The 17,467-nt window shown below is 38.4% G+C and overlaps 1 protein-coding gene across 3 annotated transcripts in view; it reads right to left on the minus strand.

Moving 5' to 3' along the window:
* The window catches only part of LOC137752235 (phospholipid-transporting ATPase IB-like), a 74,795-nt gene that overhangs the window by 7,529 nt on the left and 49,799 nt on the right, over nucleotides 1–17,467 (minus strand). Inside the window, exons 11-14 of one of the 3 annotated variants that reach the window (XR_011071098.1) lie at nucleotides 16,290–16,339; nucleotides 9,448–9,495; nucleotides 7,366–7,504; nucleotides 954–1,019 (exon numbers count right to left, since the gene is read on the minus strand). Coding sequence is in view for 1 of the 3 variants with exons in the window: in XM_068527000.1 (XP_068383101.1) it covers nucleotides 16,317–16,339 (23 nt within the window). In the remaining 2 variants the exon portion in view is untranslated. Of the gene's footprint in view, nucleotides 1–953; nucleotides 1,020–7,063; nucleotides 7,505–9,447; nucleotides 9,496–16,289; nucleotides 16,340–17,467 lie in introns of those variants that run through there. The other 2 variants (XR_011071099.1, XM_068527000.1) reach the window with 2 other exon arrangements.

A 17,467-nucleotide genomic window follows, 5' to 3' on the forward strand; every position in this document is an offset into this window, starting at 1 on the left:
GAGCATAGACCCAGAAAGTTCAGAAAATACCAAGCAGGATAAATGCCAGAAATCTACACCTAGGCATATCATATTCAGACTGCATAAAACCAAAAACAAAGAGGAAATCTTGCAAGAGTCCAGAGCGGGGAAAAAAATCCACCTTACCTGTAGAGGAATAAAGATAAGAAATGATAGAATTCTCATCACAAACCTTGCAGTCAAGAAGAAAGTAAAATATTTAAAGTATTGAAAGAACAAGAAACCCCAACATCGAATTCTGTATCCAGTGAAATTAACCTTCAAACCAAAAGAGAAATAAAAACTTTCTCAGACAAACAAAAACTGAGGAAATTCATCGCCAGCAGATCTGCCTTGTAAGAAATATTTTTTTAAGTTTTTCGTAGAGAAGAATGATCATGTTAGAAACTCAGACCTACATTTTTTAAAAGGAAGAGTGTCAGAAAAGGAATAAATGAAATCTATTTAAAAGTCTTTAAAAATGAGTCTAAGAAAATGATACAGTAAAAAATATTTAACAGAACTAGCCATTTAACTTTTAAGGGCAAGGATGTTCAATACTGAATTCCAAAGTTCTTTCATTCTTGCAAGGTAAATGCCATCTGTCTTTTCAAACTTTTCATAACGACTGCTATATAGACAGATTCTTTTTTTCTCCTCTTTCCATTTTAAAAATGAAGGATCTGAATCCTGGATTTGGTATGACACCAGGGGGGTGATAAAGGACTAGCCTCATACAGAGGGAGGAATAAGTGGGAACCAGGGCTGACACAGAACAGAAAACCAGTAGAATTTTCAGAGTCTCGGGAAAGTATCTTGGGGCAAATCTAGACTTTCCAATGGACTTGAGTGGGAGTTGAAGGCAATCTTATGTAGATTTTAAAGGAGCTGGGTAACCCTCAAGTAACAAATTGGTTACATTCATATTAAATATAATTTAACAAATCACTTACCTCTAATGAATTTGCATTCAATTTGAATACGAAGCATTTGACCTGATAACAGTTTACAGGAATATGCTACAAAGAGAGAAATAAAGATGTCACATATTTGAAGGCTCAATGCCTTGCATGAGCTCATTTTTAAAATCTATTTATATTCTTCCTTTATCACACTTTCTGCCTCATGACTATTTCAAACCCAGTAGCTCATCACAAAAACTGAGCGAGGGGTTGTAGAAGGAAAAGGAATCAAAAAATTGGTTCATTTAAATCTTAAAAGGCAACTTAAACAGAAAAGATTGGGAAGGTGCATATAACTAATGGCTAAATCTGTACTTTTCAATGTCTATGGATTTTTATTTTTATTATCTTTTTATGACATGAGCTTCAGTTTATGCTTTATAATAATTCCAAGTTTTTGAGGAAGCCAAGCTCTGCTCTGTCAAACTGCTATATCAACAGTATGATACCTAGTATACTATTAATACCATCCAAGGTACGACCAAAAGAAATAAATGTGTACATTTCTTGTACATCTCAGGAAGCACTTTCCAATTCGAAAATTTTAAGTCATTCTCACTTTTAAAATTAGACTGAGAAATAAATACATATACAGAATTAGCCTAAGTGGGCCCAAATACAATCGGTGTCTAGAAGAATGAAACCATCTCTGAGATAGATGAACCCTTACCCTTACCAGAAAGGTTGAGCCTTTATAAAAGCAGTTATTTTAAGCTGTGTGAAGCTGAGGAGACATCCACTAACAAACAGACAGTTCAATGATAGGTGACTTTCTTTTCCTCCCAAAGGGTTAAAGGGGCATGATGTGAAAGCTCTTGGATAAATGAAAGGAACTAACCCAGCTGTGGAAAATAATGGGAAGTAGTGATTCAGTTGTTAAGAGGCGAGCTCTTCACAGGTTGAGCAAGTTAGGACAGTATTTCTCCTCCATCTCACAGGTTCAGTTTTCCTCTCTGAGAATTAATGGTTGTCCTAAGGAGATGGTGTGTATGCATATAATTCAGCCGCTGCCCACTGGTCCACGCACCCTCCCACTCTCCAGACAGCCATCTCATACTCTTTCCTCTCCCCACAAATCTTCAATATATCCTCTCCAGCTTCCTTCTCAGCAAAATGAAAATGTGGACCCCTTGTTCACAAAAAAAAAAAAAAAAAAAAAGGAAGGGGGAAGTGCCATCACAGATACTAAAATATAAAGGTTTTCTTTAAAAATATTTTATACTTACAGGGCTTCCCTGGTGGCGCAGTGGTTGAGAGTCTGCCTGCCAATGCAGGGGACACGGGTTCGAGCCCTGGTCTGGGAGGATCCCACGTGCCGCGGAGCAACTGGGCCCGTGAGCCAGAATTACTGAGCCTGCGCGTCTGGAGCCTGTGCTCCGCAACAAGAGAGGCCGCGACAGTGAGAGGACCGCGCACCACGATGAAGAGTGGCCCCCACTTGCCGCAACTAGAGAAAGCCCTCGCACAGAAACGAAGACCCAACACAGCCATAAATAAATAAATAAAAATTAAAAAAAAAACTTTATACTTACAAAACATAACAGGTGTAATGGTGAATAACAACATAAACTTACAAACTGCAAAAAGTTATATTTTGGTGCCATAATTTTATATAATGCAAGAAATACTTTATTAATGTGAAATCTTGATTGATCATAAGATTCTTCTGCCTTAATTTTCTGCAGATTCATTTATTAGATCATCAAAATTTACTTTTAGCAACTTTATTTTCAAGCAATATAATTGAAAGCAATGTTACTCTTGACAAATGAAAGATTGTAATTTTTGATCATTTTTAATTTTGAGCAGGATCTTTCTGCTAATATAACTATTGCTAGAACTATTAAGAGAGTTTTATAGGCGGTAAGAACTCTGTGATAAATTTCTGATAAATAATTTTGAAAATTACATTTTTGTACATCTATAACTGATGATTCCTACGGAACAAATTTTCTAAAATGATTTCATACAAATCAATTTCATGTAAGTTGGAATTTAAATGTAAATTTATACAATATCATTTTAATGTTTCCTTTGAAATTTCCTGAAACTTGTAGATGTAGTACAAAATAACAAAAGTAGCTTCATATGTATGTGATTCAAAATGCCTATTTATGTATGTAGTCTGTTCAATTACAAGGAGAGAATCATTTTTAAATGGTCTTCTTCAATTAATTATTGGTTTATCTGATGCTTCCTAGGTAAACAGTGTTCTATTCCATAAAATATGATGATCTTTCAATTAAAGTTCTGTTTGGAGCATGTGGATATTGGCTTTGCATTGTTGCAATGCTTTTTCAAAACCAGAGATTCTAAACTTTTCAAAGAATTCTCATGACTTCCTGACATGTTTTATTGTAATGTCCACGTGTCCACTTATATTTTGTAATAAGTTACTGGCAAAGTTAACTGCCTGAGTGCTGGCAGCTCCTGACCCAGTGCTCAGGTTGGAAAGTTAGTATTTGTGCAGCTGCTCAGGGGCAGAAACCGGACACAGAGGGCAAGCCAGCCTCCCATCAAGGGTCCTGGTGCTGCCCCCGTGAGGAGCCTTCCTCTCTCCAGAAGCTACTGCTGACTCCCCTGGCTGATTCTAAGCAAAGGCTAAAGAGTCTCCATGCATTACGACGAGAATGCAAATCAAATCAGCTTGCAAGGTCTGAGTGCTTCTACTCGTACCCAGCCTTATACTGGGTGCAAAGGAAGATTTACAACAGATGTGTGATAAGCCTCTTAAAACCTAAGGAAGCAAAGCTAACACAAAAGAGAACAAACCACATACAAATTCACTGGTAAACCAAATGTAATAATACATGTCCTACTGAGGTCAAGAGGCAGCAGATCCATGTCAAATCATGTTCTCAGAAAACTCTCAGAAGGTAGTAGAATTAGAAACTGGTCTTAGAAATGTGTGACAGTAGTCCTTATTTTCACTTGTTGTTGTTGACAAAAAACAATCCTGACATACTGATTCCTGAAAGTAAACCTCCTGCCAAATCCTTAGCCAAATTTTGTTTGGAACCTGTGTCAAGACTATGCGTAGTCTTTTAACTGCATGATGTTAGCCAACTTTACCTCCTTGAGAGATGGTGGTAATCTAAACTGTCACAATATTCATAAAGGCAGCAGCTAACATCTACAAAGCCCTCACTCTGCCCAATACACCATCTTAGAAAGAACTTCACAGACACCATCTCACGTAATCATCACAACAACCAGAGGTATCATGACTATCTCCATTTTATTAATGAGAAAACTGGGGGTTAGAAAAGGCTCCGACTGATAAATGTAGAGGCAGAAGATTCAGGTTCAAACCCTGGTCTTTATAACTCTGAAGCCTGTCTTTTCAACCACTCTGCTATGCATTTCTCTTCAAAGATATCAGCTCACAGAACCAGCTCTCAATCTTTTTCCTCTTTGAATCATTCCTCAGCCATTGAAACCCATGAAAGTAACATGAAAGCTCTCTAACCAAAGGCTATTGCTTTTCTGGGGAAAAAAGCAAGAGCTCAGAAAGCCTCTAAGAAAACAAATATGTCAGCACAGTCTTCAGTTTATACCAGGCAAAGTTCACTGACTCTGTCTTTCAGCTGGTCTCCTCTTCCTGAGCAGCCTCTAAGGGAAGACAGTGAAGTCCAATCTAGGACCCAGAACTCAGAAAGGGTCGGGGGATGGCAAGCTGCACTAAGCCATCAGACATGTCTTGCTTTGCCCTTACAACATTTTATACATTGTCATAAATCAGGATATTTTATATCAAAACACAATTATCTTTTAAAAACTAAAAACCTGTGCCAACGGTGGATACTCATTTGCAAAAGGCACGGATGCACTGGCTGCCCCTCCCGCGGGCCAGCGCCCCCTGTGGACTCCCCCCTACGACATGCGTGTGTTGCCCTTTCCCCTACACACGTATGATTGCCCTATGCCCACCATGTGTGTGTTTTGCCCTTTCCCCTACAGGTGTATGCATTGCCCTATTCCCACTACGTGTGTGTACTGCCCTTCATTCTAGCCCTGCCGGTTCTTCCCAGTGTTTTCAAGCCCTACTCTGAGAAATCGAGAGTTTGTTTCCTTTCTTTTTTCAAATCTACCACAGTTACTAAACACTTGTTTGAAATGGGTGCAATTCAATGTAGCAATTAGCTAACCCAATCCATTTATTCTGAGCAAAGGGTGCTTCAAGTGAATTGTAGACTTCTGGTAACAGAAGTAAGTCTCATTCGATAAGGACAAAAATTTTGCTCTTAACAATAACTGCTGGGTCTCATCTAGATTGTGTTTCAGTACTAAGCTGAAGAGACAGGTGAAGGCTCAGGTAAAACTAACAGTGTCCGGGAGTGGGCCTGACAAAGGTGTAATTTAGAAAGGTGGAGAGAAAGCAACTGTCCTTTTTTATGGTGCTGGGTCAGCTGAGCCTCTTCACAAGACAAGCACTAAGTTACTGTGGTCACTGAGTTCGTGGTTCTCAAGAAACATAGCAAGTCACATTAAAGCAGAAATGTGGAAGAGCTGGAAAAAGGAGAGCATATGCATGGTATGTTTCCAAATGTTTGTCAGATGGATAAATGAGTGGCAGCATCGTGGTTGGACCCCTTTTGCGAGTCTCTATTAATCACGTTAACATCTAACATTCCTGCAGGACTTGCTAAGTGCTTTGCACCAAGCTAAGCTCCTCACGGGGGTTACCTCAAGGCATCCTCACAAGAACCCTATGAAGTAAAAACTATTATCATCCCATTTTACAGACAAGATAACTGATGTTTAGAGAGGTAAAGTAGCTCCTTCAGAAATAACCAACCCTTTGTCAACTTTACGTTCTCTTCTGCTACCACCCTAGATCTCTGTTCCCTTCACAGCAAAACTCTTTGAAAGAGTCATCTGCACCCACTGCACCCACATCAATGAGGGGTGACAGATCAACCCACCAAATGTATCCCAAACTTACAGTTGGCCTTTGAGAAATGCTGGGATAAGGGCACTGACCCCCACACCGTCAAAAATTCACATATAACTTTACAGTTGGCCCTCCGTATCTGTGGTTCTGCATCTTGCAGAACTGCAGTATGTACCACTGAAGAAAATCCAAGTACAAGTGGACCCATGCAGTTCAAGTCATGTCATTCAAGGGTCAGCTGGAGTCCCTCCCCCACATTCCCCATCACATCCTAGTACAAGTCACTGTCTTTTGTCTAGACTCCTACAAACGCTTCCTAAGTGATTTCCCGGCTTCCATTTAGTCTAGTTTCCACACAACAGCCAGCAGGTATTTTTAAAACACAAATTAGATCATATCACTCCCCTGCTCACAACTCTACACATTTCTTACTGTGGCTGACAAGCTCTCATCTCCTCTTTCCCTGCTTTGCTCCCCATATTCCACTCACGCTGGCCTTGTTATTGTTCCTCAAATAGGACACCGGGGCCATTGTGTTCACCATACTTTTGCCTGGAACCTTCCCAATGCTTGCTCCTTCTTTCCATCTGGGTCTCTGCCTCAAATGTCACCTCCTTAACACGTTTTCTGTCTAATTACCCCTCTACCCATGGCTATGCCCTGCTGTTTTTAGTCTTAGCACTTGCTGCAATAATATTACAACAGACAGTGATTTGCATGTTAATTTTGTCTTGTCTACTTGGATGTAAGTTCCATGAGGACAGAGACTTTATTACTGAATATTTCATTCCCAGATCCTAGAATTTCCTGGCACGTAGCAAGTGTTCAATATTTATTAAGTGAATGAATGTAGAATAGACAAATTAGTGGAGATATCATTTAAAGGGTGTCTGATGAATACAGAGTGATTTTATAATATGTGTTAATCTACCCAGAGCTGGCTACCATGATGATCATGGAAAAAACAGTAATGTCAATCCCTTACCAAAATTTACACATTCACAGCTAAAAGTTGATTTTTCAACTCCTTTTCTGCACACCTCGAGCCTAACATACAATCAAACAGTGAAATTTAAAAAAAAAAACTATAAAGGCAAGGAAGTGACATCAGAGCCTGGAAAAAAACACTAACTGAATATTCTCAGTAATGATCAAAATGTTTATGAATAGACATATATAATTCAAGCATAGGTATATACATCATTGGGGGGGAAATGCCATAAGATAACTTCAAGCATCAAAGGAAAACAACAAGAAATTACATATTACTCACATGGGCATTCTGCATTCTATGTTTCAAGAATGTGAAGGAAAGATAAGAGTTTGCTTTGCTTAGTTTGTTCAAATTCTCTGCCATATGATGGCAAGATTTCATTGCACTACATTTTCCTGAAGACATACAAAGCAATTACTTAAAGGAAACTCAACCATACATTCTTAATTCTAGGGCATATTTAGGATACACGTACAACCAGATTTTTTTAAAAAAACATTCTTTGTGTCTATTACCTATGTTAATTGCAGTTTCTTGTTTATCTCCTGTCAAGACCCATATTCTTATGCTTGCTTTCAGTAAATTTGTTATTGTTTCTGGAATACGTGCTTGAAGGCAATCTTCAATGGCTGTGTCTCCAAGTAGCAGGAACCTCTAGACGTTTTTTGAAAGAGGTATTTGTTATTACTAATTAAAGATAAAAATATTTTTAAATGGAATAAATAGAGCAAATTCTGACAAAAGATATACAGTCTAATAATTTATTACGTGAAGTTCCATATACGTACACACACACACACACTTTTTTTCTAGTCTCTTCCACTCGTCTATTTGTTTGTCCCTATTTCACTACAACATGAGGAAGTGTAGCATGATGGTTAAGAGCTACGTTTTTGAATTCATTCCCTAACTCTACAAGTTACTAGATGTGTGATCATAAGCAAACTACTTACATTTCTGTTGCTCAGTTTCCTCATCTATTACTGGAGAAGTGGGGAAAATAAGATTACTGATAGAATTATTGTGAGAGTTAATATTTGGAAAATGATTAGAATAATATCTAGCAGATTATAAATGGTCAATAAATATTATCTATTATTTTAATTATTATAAGCTAAGGGTAAATCTTGATGTCTAGAGAAGTAAGCCTCCTTTATTATTCTCATTCAAAAAATATCACAATAATTCTTAGCCTCCTCCTACTTCTGAATGAATTTTAGAACAAATTTGTCAAGTTCTGTGAAAATTCTTTTGGTACTTCTATGCATTCCTGCATTGCACTGAATTCATAGATTATGTTGAGGAGAACTGCCATGTTAATTACCCTGGTTCTTCCACATATTGTATACACCCTTCCACGTATATAGGTCCTTACTTGTCATTAAGAAAAATTTCGTAATTTTCTCCATAAATGTCTCATTACCAGATGGTTTACAGTTTTTGTTCCAATTGTGAAGTATCTCCCTACCTCTAGAGAGAAGTGGTGTAGAGTTATTTGAAAGTGGACTAAAAACATTTTTAAAAGAAGTATGACTGATATGCTAAAAAAAAAAAAAAGGAGAGAGAGAGAGAAAGCAGATCATACAAAATGCTCAATTAGAACCAAAGGCAGAAAAAAGTGGGAAGGAAAGAAAGAAAAAAAAGGGGAACAAATAAAAAATAGTTACAAATACAGCAGATATTAAACTAATAATCATGATAAACATGTATGATCTAAATACACCAATTAAAAGAGGTTGTCTGATTGAACAAAAAATGACACAGACTTAACTTTACATTGCCCGTAAGAAACTCACATTGAATATGAAGACACAAATAGATTAAAATAAAGGGAATGGAGAAAGATATACCATGCTAATACTAATAAAAGAAAGCTGCAGTAGCTATATTAATTTCAGAGCAGACTTCAGAGCAAGGAAATTATCAGTGATAGAGAGGGGCATTACATAATGATAAAGAGTCCATTATCTAGGAAAATATAACAATATTTAATGTGTATGCACCTAACAACAGGGCATCAAAATATATGAGTCAAAAACTCATAGAACTGCAAAGAGAAATGGATGAATATACTATTATAGTTGGAGACTCCAACACCTCCTTATCAATAATTGACAGATCCAGCAGATAGAAAATAAGTAAAGATATAGTTGAACAGAATAGAACCATCAATCCACTGCATCTAATTGACTTTTAAAGAATACTCATCCAACAACAGCAGAGTAGGTGGAGCATAGGAGATTTTAGGGCAGTGGAACTACTCTATATGATACCGCAATAGTGGATAGTCACATGTATTTGTCAAAACCCACAGAATTGTACAGTAAGACCAAACCCTAATATAAACTACGGAGATTAGTTAATAACAACATATCCGTATTGGTTCATCAATTGTAACAAATGTACCACAAATACAAAATGTTTATAATAAGGGAAACTGTGTAAAGGGGAGAGGAAGGTTATATGTCAATTATCTGTACTTTCTGCTCATTTTTTCTGTAAACCTAAGACTATTCTAAAAAAATAAATGTATTTTTTAGAGGAGTTTGGGATTAACTTACATACACTATAATAATAGATAAACGACAGGGACTTACTGTATAGCAGAGGGACAGAGGGAACTATATTCAATATCTTGTAATAACCTATAATGGAAAACAATCAAAAAAGTGTATATATGTATATATATATATATACACACACATACATATATATATATATAGCTGAATCACTTTGCTGTACACCTGAAACTAACACAACATTGTAAATTAACTGTACTTCAATTTTTTAATGGTTAAAAAATAAAATAAAATATTGTAAAAAAAAGTACTAATTTTTTGAATGGCCAAAGGATTTGAATAGACATTTCTCCAAAGAAGATATACAAATAACCAAAAAACACATGAAAAGATGTTCAACATCATTAATCATTAAAGAAATGCACATTAAAATCACAATGAGATCCACTTCATACCCACTAGGATGGCTATAATCAATTACAGATGGTAACAAGCACTGGTGAGGAGGTGGAGAAATTGGAACCCTCGTACACCGGCTGTGGAGATGTAGAATGGTGCAGCTACTTTGGAAAACGTTAACTATTGTCTCAATAGGTTAAAAACAGAGTTACCATGTGACCCAGAAATTCTACTCATAGATATGTACCCCCCAAAAATGAAAGAATGTGTCCAAGTGAAAGCTTGCACATAAACGCTTATCACAGCATTGTTCATAACAGCCAGTGGAACAACCCAAATGACCATCAACAGAGGAATGAACAAATTGTATATCCACACAACGGAGTATTATCTGGCATTGAAAAGGAGTGAAGTATGGATGCATGCTACAGCAACATGGATGAATCCGGAAAGCAGTAAACTAAATCAAAGAAGCATGTCACTAAAGACCACATATTATATGATTCCATCTACATGGAATATCCAGAAAAGAAAGTACAGAGAGCGCAGAAGTAAATTAGTGGTTGCATGGGCTGGGGTTAAAGAATGGGGTGGGGGTGGGAGGATGGCAGAGAGTGAAGACTAACGGATATGGGTTTTCGGGGGGATATCGAAAATATTCTGCATTCATCATGGTGATGGCTGTAAAGTTCTGAGTATACTAACTATACAACTGTACACTTCAATGAGTGAACTCTGTCGTACGTGAATTATATCTCAATAAAGCTATCACACTTTTTTAAAGAAAGGAATGCTTCAAAGGAACTATGAAGCCAGAGAGCATCAGAAACAAGTCTAATTCAATCAGTCAATCTATCAATTCATATTTTACCAATACAGCAATCCTGGTAACATGATACTTAATTACTTTAGCAATTACACTCTAAGTTATGCTGTACTTGACTACTGATACAAATGCAGATGGCATCTTTCTTGCCTTTGCTCATCGAGAAAGACATTTAAAATCTTATTAACCCCAAAAGGAAAAATGTTCAAAAGCAAAGAAGTGCTACTGACCTGAAGAGTTAAGAGGAGGGTCAGAAAACACCTCCCTCCTACTGAAGAAAACAAGTAGGACCATAATGGTGTGCATGGAACTGATAAGAGCCAATTTCACAGAGCCAGTCAATCCTACACTCTTTGGTGTCAGACTCCAACGTTTATCTATAAGTCTGCAGAAAGTAGCCATATAACTATAACTTACATAACATCAGCTAGAATTGTGGAAGTTAACACAAGTCATGAAGCAGATGGTTAGACAGATCCTCGAATGGTTAATACAAAATAAGAAAAATGGCAACTGAAGGACAAGACTGTTAGCTTTTTTAGATGGCATATGGGTGTTCCAAGCCTAGAAAACTAGAGTTGATGATATAGATTTTTTTTAATGCAAAATTTAAGTTAAGAATCATAATTGTTTGGCTCTTATAGCTTGAAAGATATATCTCTTTAAAAAACCCAGTTCCTTCTGATCAAAACCTATGAACACTTGATGACCCTGTCATCTACCACTTGCCCCCAGTGTGTCCTGTTTTAGGAGGTACCCTTCAACAGGGTATCTAGTTCCCAGGACAAGTCTCCCCAGTGGAGTTGCGATGAATAGGGAGCTCTAGTCTCCAGCCCTCCGGAAGTTTGTCCTGCCTGACTCAGCCCCCAGGAGCTCATCACTCCTGGATGAACTGGAAAACATCCAGTGGGGGAAAGAGAAGGGACGGTGGTAAGACACAAATGAACACGTCTGACAATTATCAAGGTGATTTTAGTATCACAGAGTCTGATCGTTTGCATACATGACTTGGGCTAAATCTCCTCTCATCCACACTAAACAGGGATATTGAGTATTTTTGACTCCTGAACTTTTAAAGCTTATAGCCGTTGAGAGAAAAAAAAAAAATCAGTGTTTTGTTAAATAACATGATTCTGCTCTGTTAAAGTATCTAAGAATGATAAGATTTCCACTCAGACCTTCCAAGCACCGTATGCTGCTCATTAGCGGCTCTGGGTACTCAGGTAACCTTTAGAATATAGGGTGGCACTCACTCAGGCCAGACAACCTCCAAGACCAGACAGGAAAAGCCAGCCTGGGGTAGTTCTTCTGCCTGTTATTTCTGCCTCTGAAGTTTAAGAAAGAGAATAAAGAGCCCTGCCAGTTATACAAGGTCACCTACTTTCCTTGGACAGCAGACAAGCTTGAAATCTTCAACCCCCAATATTAACTGAGAACAGTTAATATTTCCTGAGCACCCACTGCATGCCAGGCACTGTGTACCTGTTGGAGACGAGCATTCAGCTGATGAAGCAATTGGTCAGTTTAAGGCCACTGCACTCCCTGACCTTGCTGCCCACCTCACATTCCCTGGGAAAGGCAAACTTAACTCTTTTCTTCATCCTATGACTTCCTCTTTTCCCACATACGACTTCCAGATTAAAACTTAAAACTAAAATATAAATTATGACAGTTTGATTGAAAACATAATTGCCACACTAATACGTGTACAGTGCTTCAAGAGGCCAATTTTCTATTGCCCAGATGTCTTCTCGGTGTGTGGGAGTAACAGACCCACCCGTATTCCATAAGGAACAGGCAGGTTACACAATCAGTCCCTTTCCTGTGCTTTGTCAATAGACGCTGAGTAATCGCCCGTGAGGGCTACTGCAGCATGTTCATGCACTGGGTATGAAGCTGCGTTAGGTTCCTAATCTTCCAATATTCGACTTTGAAAAAAAGATGGACCCAGTGATGTTAAGAAAACCCCTCAGCCTAAATCTGTTCTGGCCAAGCTCCTGCAGGAATGAAATGCAGAGTTCATGGGACCAAATGGCGAGAGAAATCAAGTCAAGAAACAAAAGTTGGCCCAGGACCCATTAAATCCCTGAAGCCTCAGCTGCAATTCACTTCTGTCCTGGAAGCTGAGAACAGTGCATGGCACTGAATAGATGCTCAATCACTATTTGTTGAATGAGGGAAAGAACAAATGAGGCTTCAGTTTCCAATTCAGTAAGCCAGAAAATCACCAAAATAACAGAAAATGAATTTAAATCCCATTTTGCAAGGACTTGTTTGAAAAAAAATTTTTCCTTAAACCAGACTGTTTAGTATTTTAGGCTAACTCCTGTAAAACATTCAAATACTTAAGGATTCCCTAGAAACTAATTCTCTGCAGAAGAGCTATAGAAGTCGTTATTCTGTTTTGAGCTCAATTGCAATATAGTTCCCATATGCTTCTACCTACTGTCACCTGCTTACAGCACAGGTATATTTTCAGATAGCAGTCAAAGGCCCAAAATGCAAACTTGCAAAATATCCATACTTTCAGACAAGACACACGTGTCTGTAGGAAGCAGCAGCTTATAAACTAAAAGGAGAAAGTGGGCTACAGCTTTCAAGGTATTATTAGCTTTACCCTTATTTGATATTACACCTTGCTTTGCAAAGCTTCTATAAACCTTTCAGTAGATGTTGTTCTTATTCAAAACTCACTCAAGGAATTTTATTTCCTTAAGAGATGGACGATAAGTCAAAATCAGAAGGATAAGAGAATGGCAGGAAAATATCAGCTATGTCCGCATTCTGAGTTATATGCAGAAAATAATTAACTTCAAAATACACAACACAAACCGGAAAAACCTCCCTTTTTCTCCGACTATAGGCGTAGTTCCTACTGCAGCTTGATAAAAGGTAACGCTTAGCAAATAGAAACAGATAATAGACTGAAGACACTGCCTTAGGAATAAAGGAAGAGCCACATAGTAAAAACATACATTTTACTGTTTGTGTGTAAGCACAAAATACCGTTGGAAGTGGGAGGAAGGGAAAAAAATAGTAATGCCTTGACAGGGTTTGTTTGGGGAACCATTTATTTTATATATATAATATAATCATTAAAATTTGATGAGGAAAGGGGAAAGCAGCCCTGGGTCTGTGTATTATTCAGTCCTCACACCATCTTTATCAACTAGACCTTCCTGCCCCCATTTTGCTGCACAGAGATGCTAAATTCCTCCTCACCATCTCATTCGCCCACGCTTAACTCTCCTGTCATCTTTCAATTATCAGCCCAAGTCCCACCTCCCCACAAAGGCTCCCAGGCCCCTCAGAGATAAACCTCCACCACCAGCGGCACCGCTGTCTCCATCAGATCATACTCTTCAATATTCTTTATCGCCCTCATAACGACTGGGAATTACCTTGTCTGTTTACTAAAGCAGGGGACCCCACAAACAGGTGGTCCACCCTAGTCCTAGAACAGTATTCTAAAAAATATTTGTAGCTGCATAGACTGCAGTTCTCCCCATGAAGATGAAAATACGTTTTGTTTGCTTTTTTTACATTCTTTAACTTTTCTTTCACCTCTGGAGGCACAGATTGGTTGACAATACCAAGGACTTTGGAACCAGATAGACCTGGATTTGAACCCTGATTCTGCCACTTATTTGCTTAGCGACGTTGGGAGGGTCATTTAAATGGAGCCCCAGCTGCCGGTCTTTCAAGTGCAGTGACCACCATTGGCCTCAGAGGACCGCTCTGTGTGTGTCCAGCAGACCAGCTGGGCTTTCAGTCATTAGTTCTTCCATGTTTTCAAGCTCTTCCAACAAAAAGAATTTTATTTTTCTTCGGGAATAAGATTGATCAAGAAAAGGATGTTCAAGCTTGGAGGAAAAGTAAGAGGTTCATAGAAATGACTGCTGAAGGAGAGAAGGAAGATCTCCTTCAGGGAGAAGAAAACCCTAGTGAGATCCAAACAAGCCTCAGAGAAGAGTGCTCCAATTAAAATAATAGTAATAATAAACACTCATACCAAGTGCTCTATCAGTTTTTACTATGTGCCGGGCATTGTGATTTAATCTTCACAACAATCCTGTGAGGTGGACACCACTGCTAGCCCCATTTTACAGATCAAGAAACTGTGGCACAGAGAGGTTAGGTGACCAGGAAGGTCATGAGCTAGTAAGTAACAGAACCACAACTACGACCACAAGTGATCCTTTTCCCTCCTCTGTCCCCCAAGCTTTTTTCACCCTCTCAGCCTCCTCTCCACATGCACCCATGCTTGTCATCTCCCTTCTCCCCTTCTTCCTTCTCTGGTCCACTGGCCCCTGTCAATATAGCCACCAAGGAGCAAAATGAGCCACTGAGATGGCAACTCTGCCAGGTCACCAAGCAGAGAGTGCCAGCAAGAAAAGATGTTTCCCACCCCCCAGGGAGCCCCATGGCCATGCCTACGGAAAACACAGCTTTCATCTGTCCCCACCTCACTGCCAACAGTCTAAGCCAGAGCTCCCACCCTCCAAGGATGGTCCTGGTGACCAATCTCACAGTGGAACGCTTCAGCTAGAAGGGACTTTCCAACAGGGATAAAGGATTAGCAATTGTTTTAAATACTTAGAAAGCTGTTAGAACACTACTCAAAGCAAATGAATCATTTAAGTGGTACCTAATTAGGCGAGCACGTGTTAATGACAGGAAATGACTGCTCTAGTGGTAGCAGTAGTCAAATATTAAGAAAGGAGAAAGCTAGAATGAATACTGAGATGTATTTTCTTGTAACGAAGTTCTTAGAAAAATCTTTCCTAGGACTTCCTTGGCTGCCCAGTGGTTAGGACTCCGCGCTTCCACTGCAGTGGGCACGGGTTCAACCCCTGGTTGGGGAACTAAGATCCCTCATGCCACCTGGCACGGACAAAAAAAAAAAAATCTCTCCTAGAGAGGGGCTAACAACAACTTTTCTGAGGTTTAAAGCTCCTTTTTTTTTTTTTAATGTCATTGGGAAACAAGGTTTTAAAAATACAATTTTAAAAAATCATCTGGCTTTAAGAAGAACGAATGATTTACTTATTAATTTACTTCTCTAATTTTTCAAATTTCACATTAGAAATAGTGAAATGGTCCAAGAGATATGACTTCATGAGTCTGGAGGAAAATCCAATGGAAATAAAATCATCACCAGTATCCTGACCACATGCTTTGGGGAATCAGGCCACAGATGCTGGGGTGTAAGAGGAAAGAAGAACGCACATTGTTTGGGAAAAAATTAATTAATTCACTATTTTTAAAGAAACAGTTTTTGGTTTATTTGTGAAAATAATGTTCAATATCCATTTGTTAAAAAAGAGACAATAGGCCCAAAATGGAGTCATGTGTGCTCAGCCCACATCCCCAAACCGAGACTCAATACCTGACCTAACTGCAATTTCAGACTCTCCCAGGAATCTAATCTTAACCAGTCAGTGTGGAATCACCTGGTCAGCACTAGTGAGGTAACCTGAGTGACAGACCCCAGGGGTCCCCCAAAGGAAGATGACCTTGTCCCAAACAATCTACTTTTTGCTAGTAGCCTCTTTGTCCCACCCCATCTGCCCATCTAGCTAACTAGAATTACAGGATTCTATATTAAGGTTTTGATTTACATTGCCAAATCTCAGTTGAATAGCCACAGGAAGAGCCCTGGGAAATACACAAATAGAATGAAAAGGCAGCTTACCTAGAAAATTCCAGGACATTAAGAATTTCAAGTGTGAATTCTTCTCCCATCTACAGGAAGATAAGACAACATATTCTTACCTGAGGATAAAAGTACTCATCTCACAAAATAACTCACTCTCCCAATCACAAACAAGTTTTACCCTCCAAATACGTATCTTTTTCAAAAAATAAATCTTCCTGCAAGTCTGATGAGATAATGGTGCCCTCCTCTGGTAAGAATATTGTTTGCAACCTGGGCAATATTGGCAAAAGTGCTTCTGATAGTGACATTTTAAGACTGAAACACCTCTCTCTTCCGTCTAAAATCCGCACGATTAGAAAAATTGTATAAACACTCTCATGTTGTAAGGTTACATGGAGTAAGGGAGAAAAGCAGCAGAGAGAAATGGGAACAAATAAATCTTTTAATAAAATTGCACAGATCAAATGAAATCCTTAATGCTTAGATAATTTGAAGAGGTAAACATGAAGAGAGGTGGTATGCTAAAAAAAAATCAATGAAACATGCATTCTTTTCTAAATTTTTCCAGCTACAGCCTCTTGAATTCCTGTAACCATGATCAATTTATCTCTGCGTCTACCAGCTCTCAGCTTCAACACTGCAGAAGTTCAAATGTGATGTATGATATTTATATATATATCTATGTGACATAAAGATGAATTAATCAGTCCATTCTAGCAAGGACTCAACGTCTAGTAAGCATCTCTCACCATTGCATTATTACTAGGAAAAAAAAACAGTGCATTGGCCACCATGCTTACATTGCTTCAATTTTTTCCCCATAATATCAAATGCTTGTGGTCATCAAGATAGAACAAGGGTATATGTAACAAAATGAATAAATCAACGTATTGATAAAAACAGAACTCACCAAAAAATAGAAACATTTTGATTCTTCGTAGGAAAAAAATTAGTTTACTTCTTAAATGTCTGACAATTCTAACTCTTCGGAATAGCTCAATTTTTTATTTATGTTAGCAATTTTTTTTTCTTTTTTAACATCTTTGTTGGAGTATAATTGCTTTACAATGGTGTGTTAGTTTCTGCTTTATAACAAAGTGAATCAGCTATACATATACATGTATCCCCATATCCCCTCCCTCTTGTGTCTCCCTCCCACACTCCCTATCCCACCCCTCTAGGTGGTCACAAAGCACCAAGCTGATCTTCCTGTG

The sequence above is a fragment of the Eschrichtius robustus genome, chromosome 18 (assembly GCF_028021215.1).
Source record: "Eschrichtius robustus isolate mEscRob2 chromosome 18, mEscRob2.pri, whole genome shotgun sequence".
Classification (NCBI taxonomy): domain Eukaryota; kingdom Metazoa; phylum Chordata; class Mammalia; order Artiodactyla; family Eschrichtiidae; genus Eschrichtius; species Eschrichtius robustus.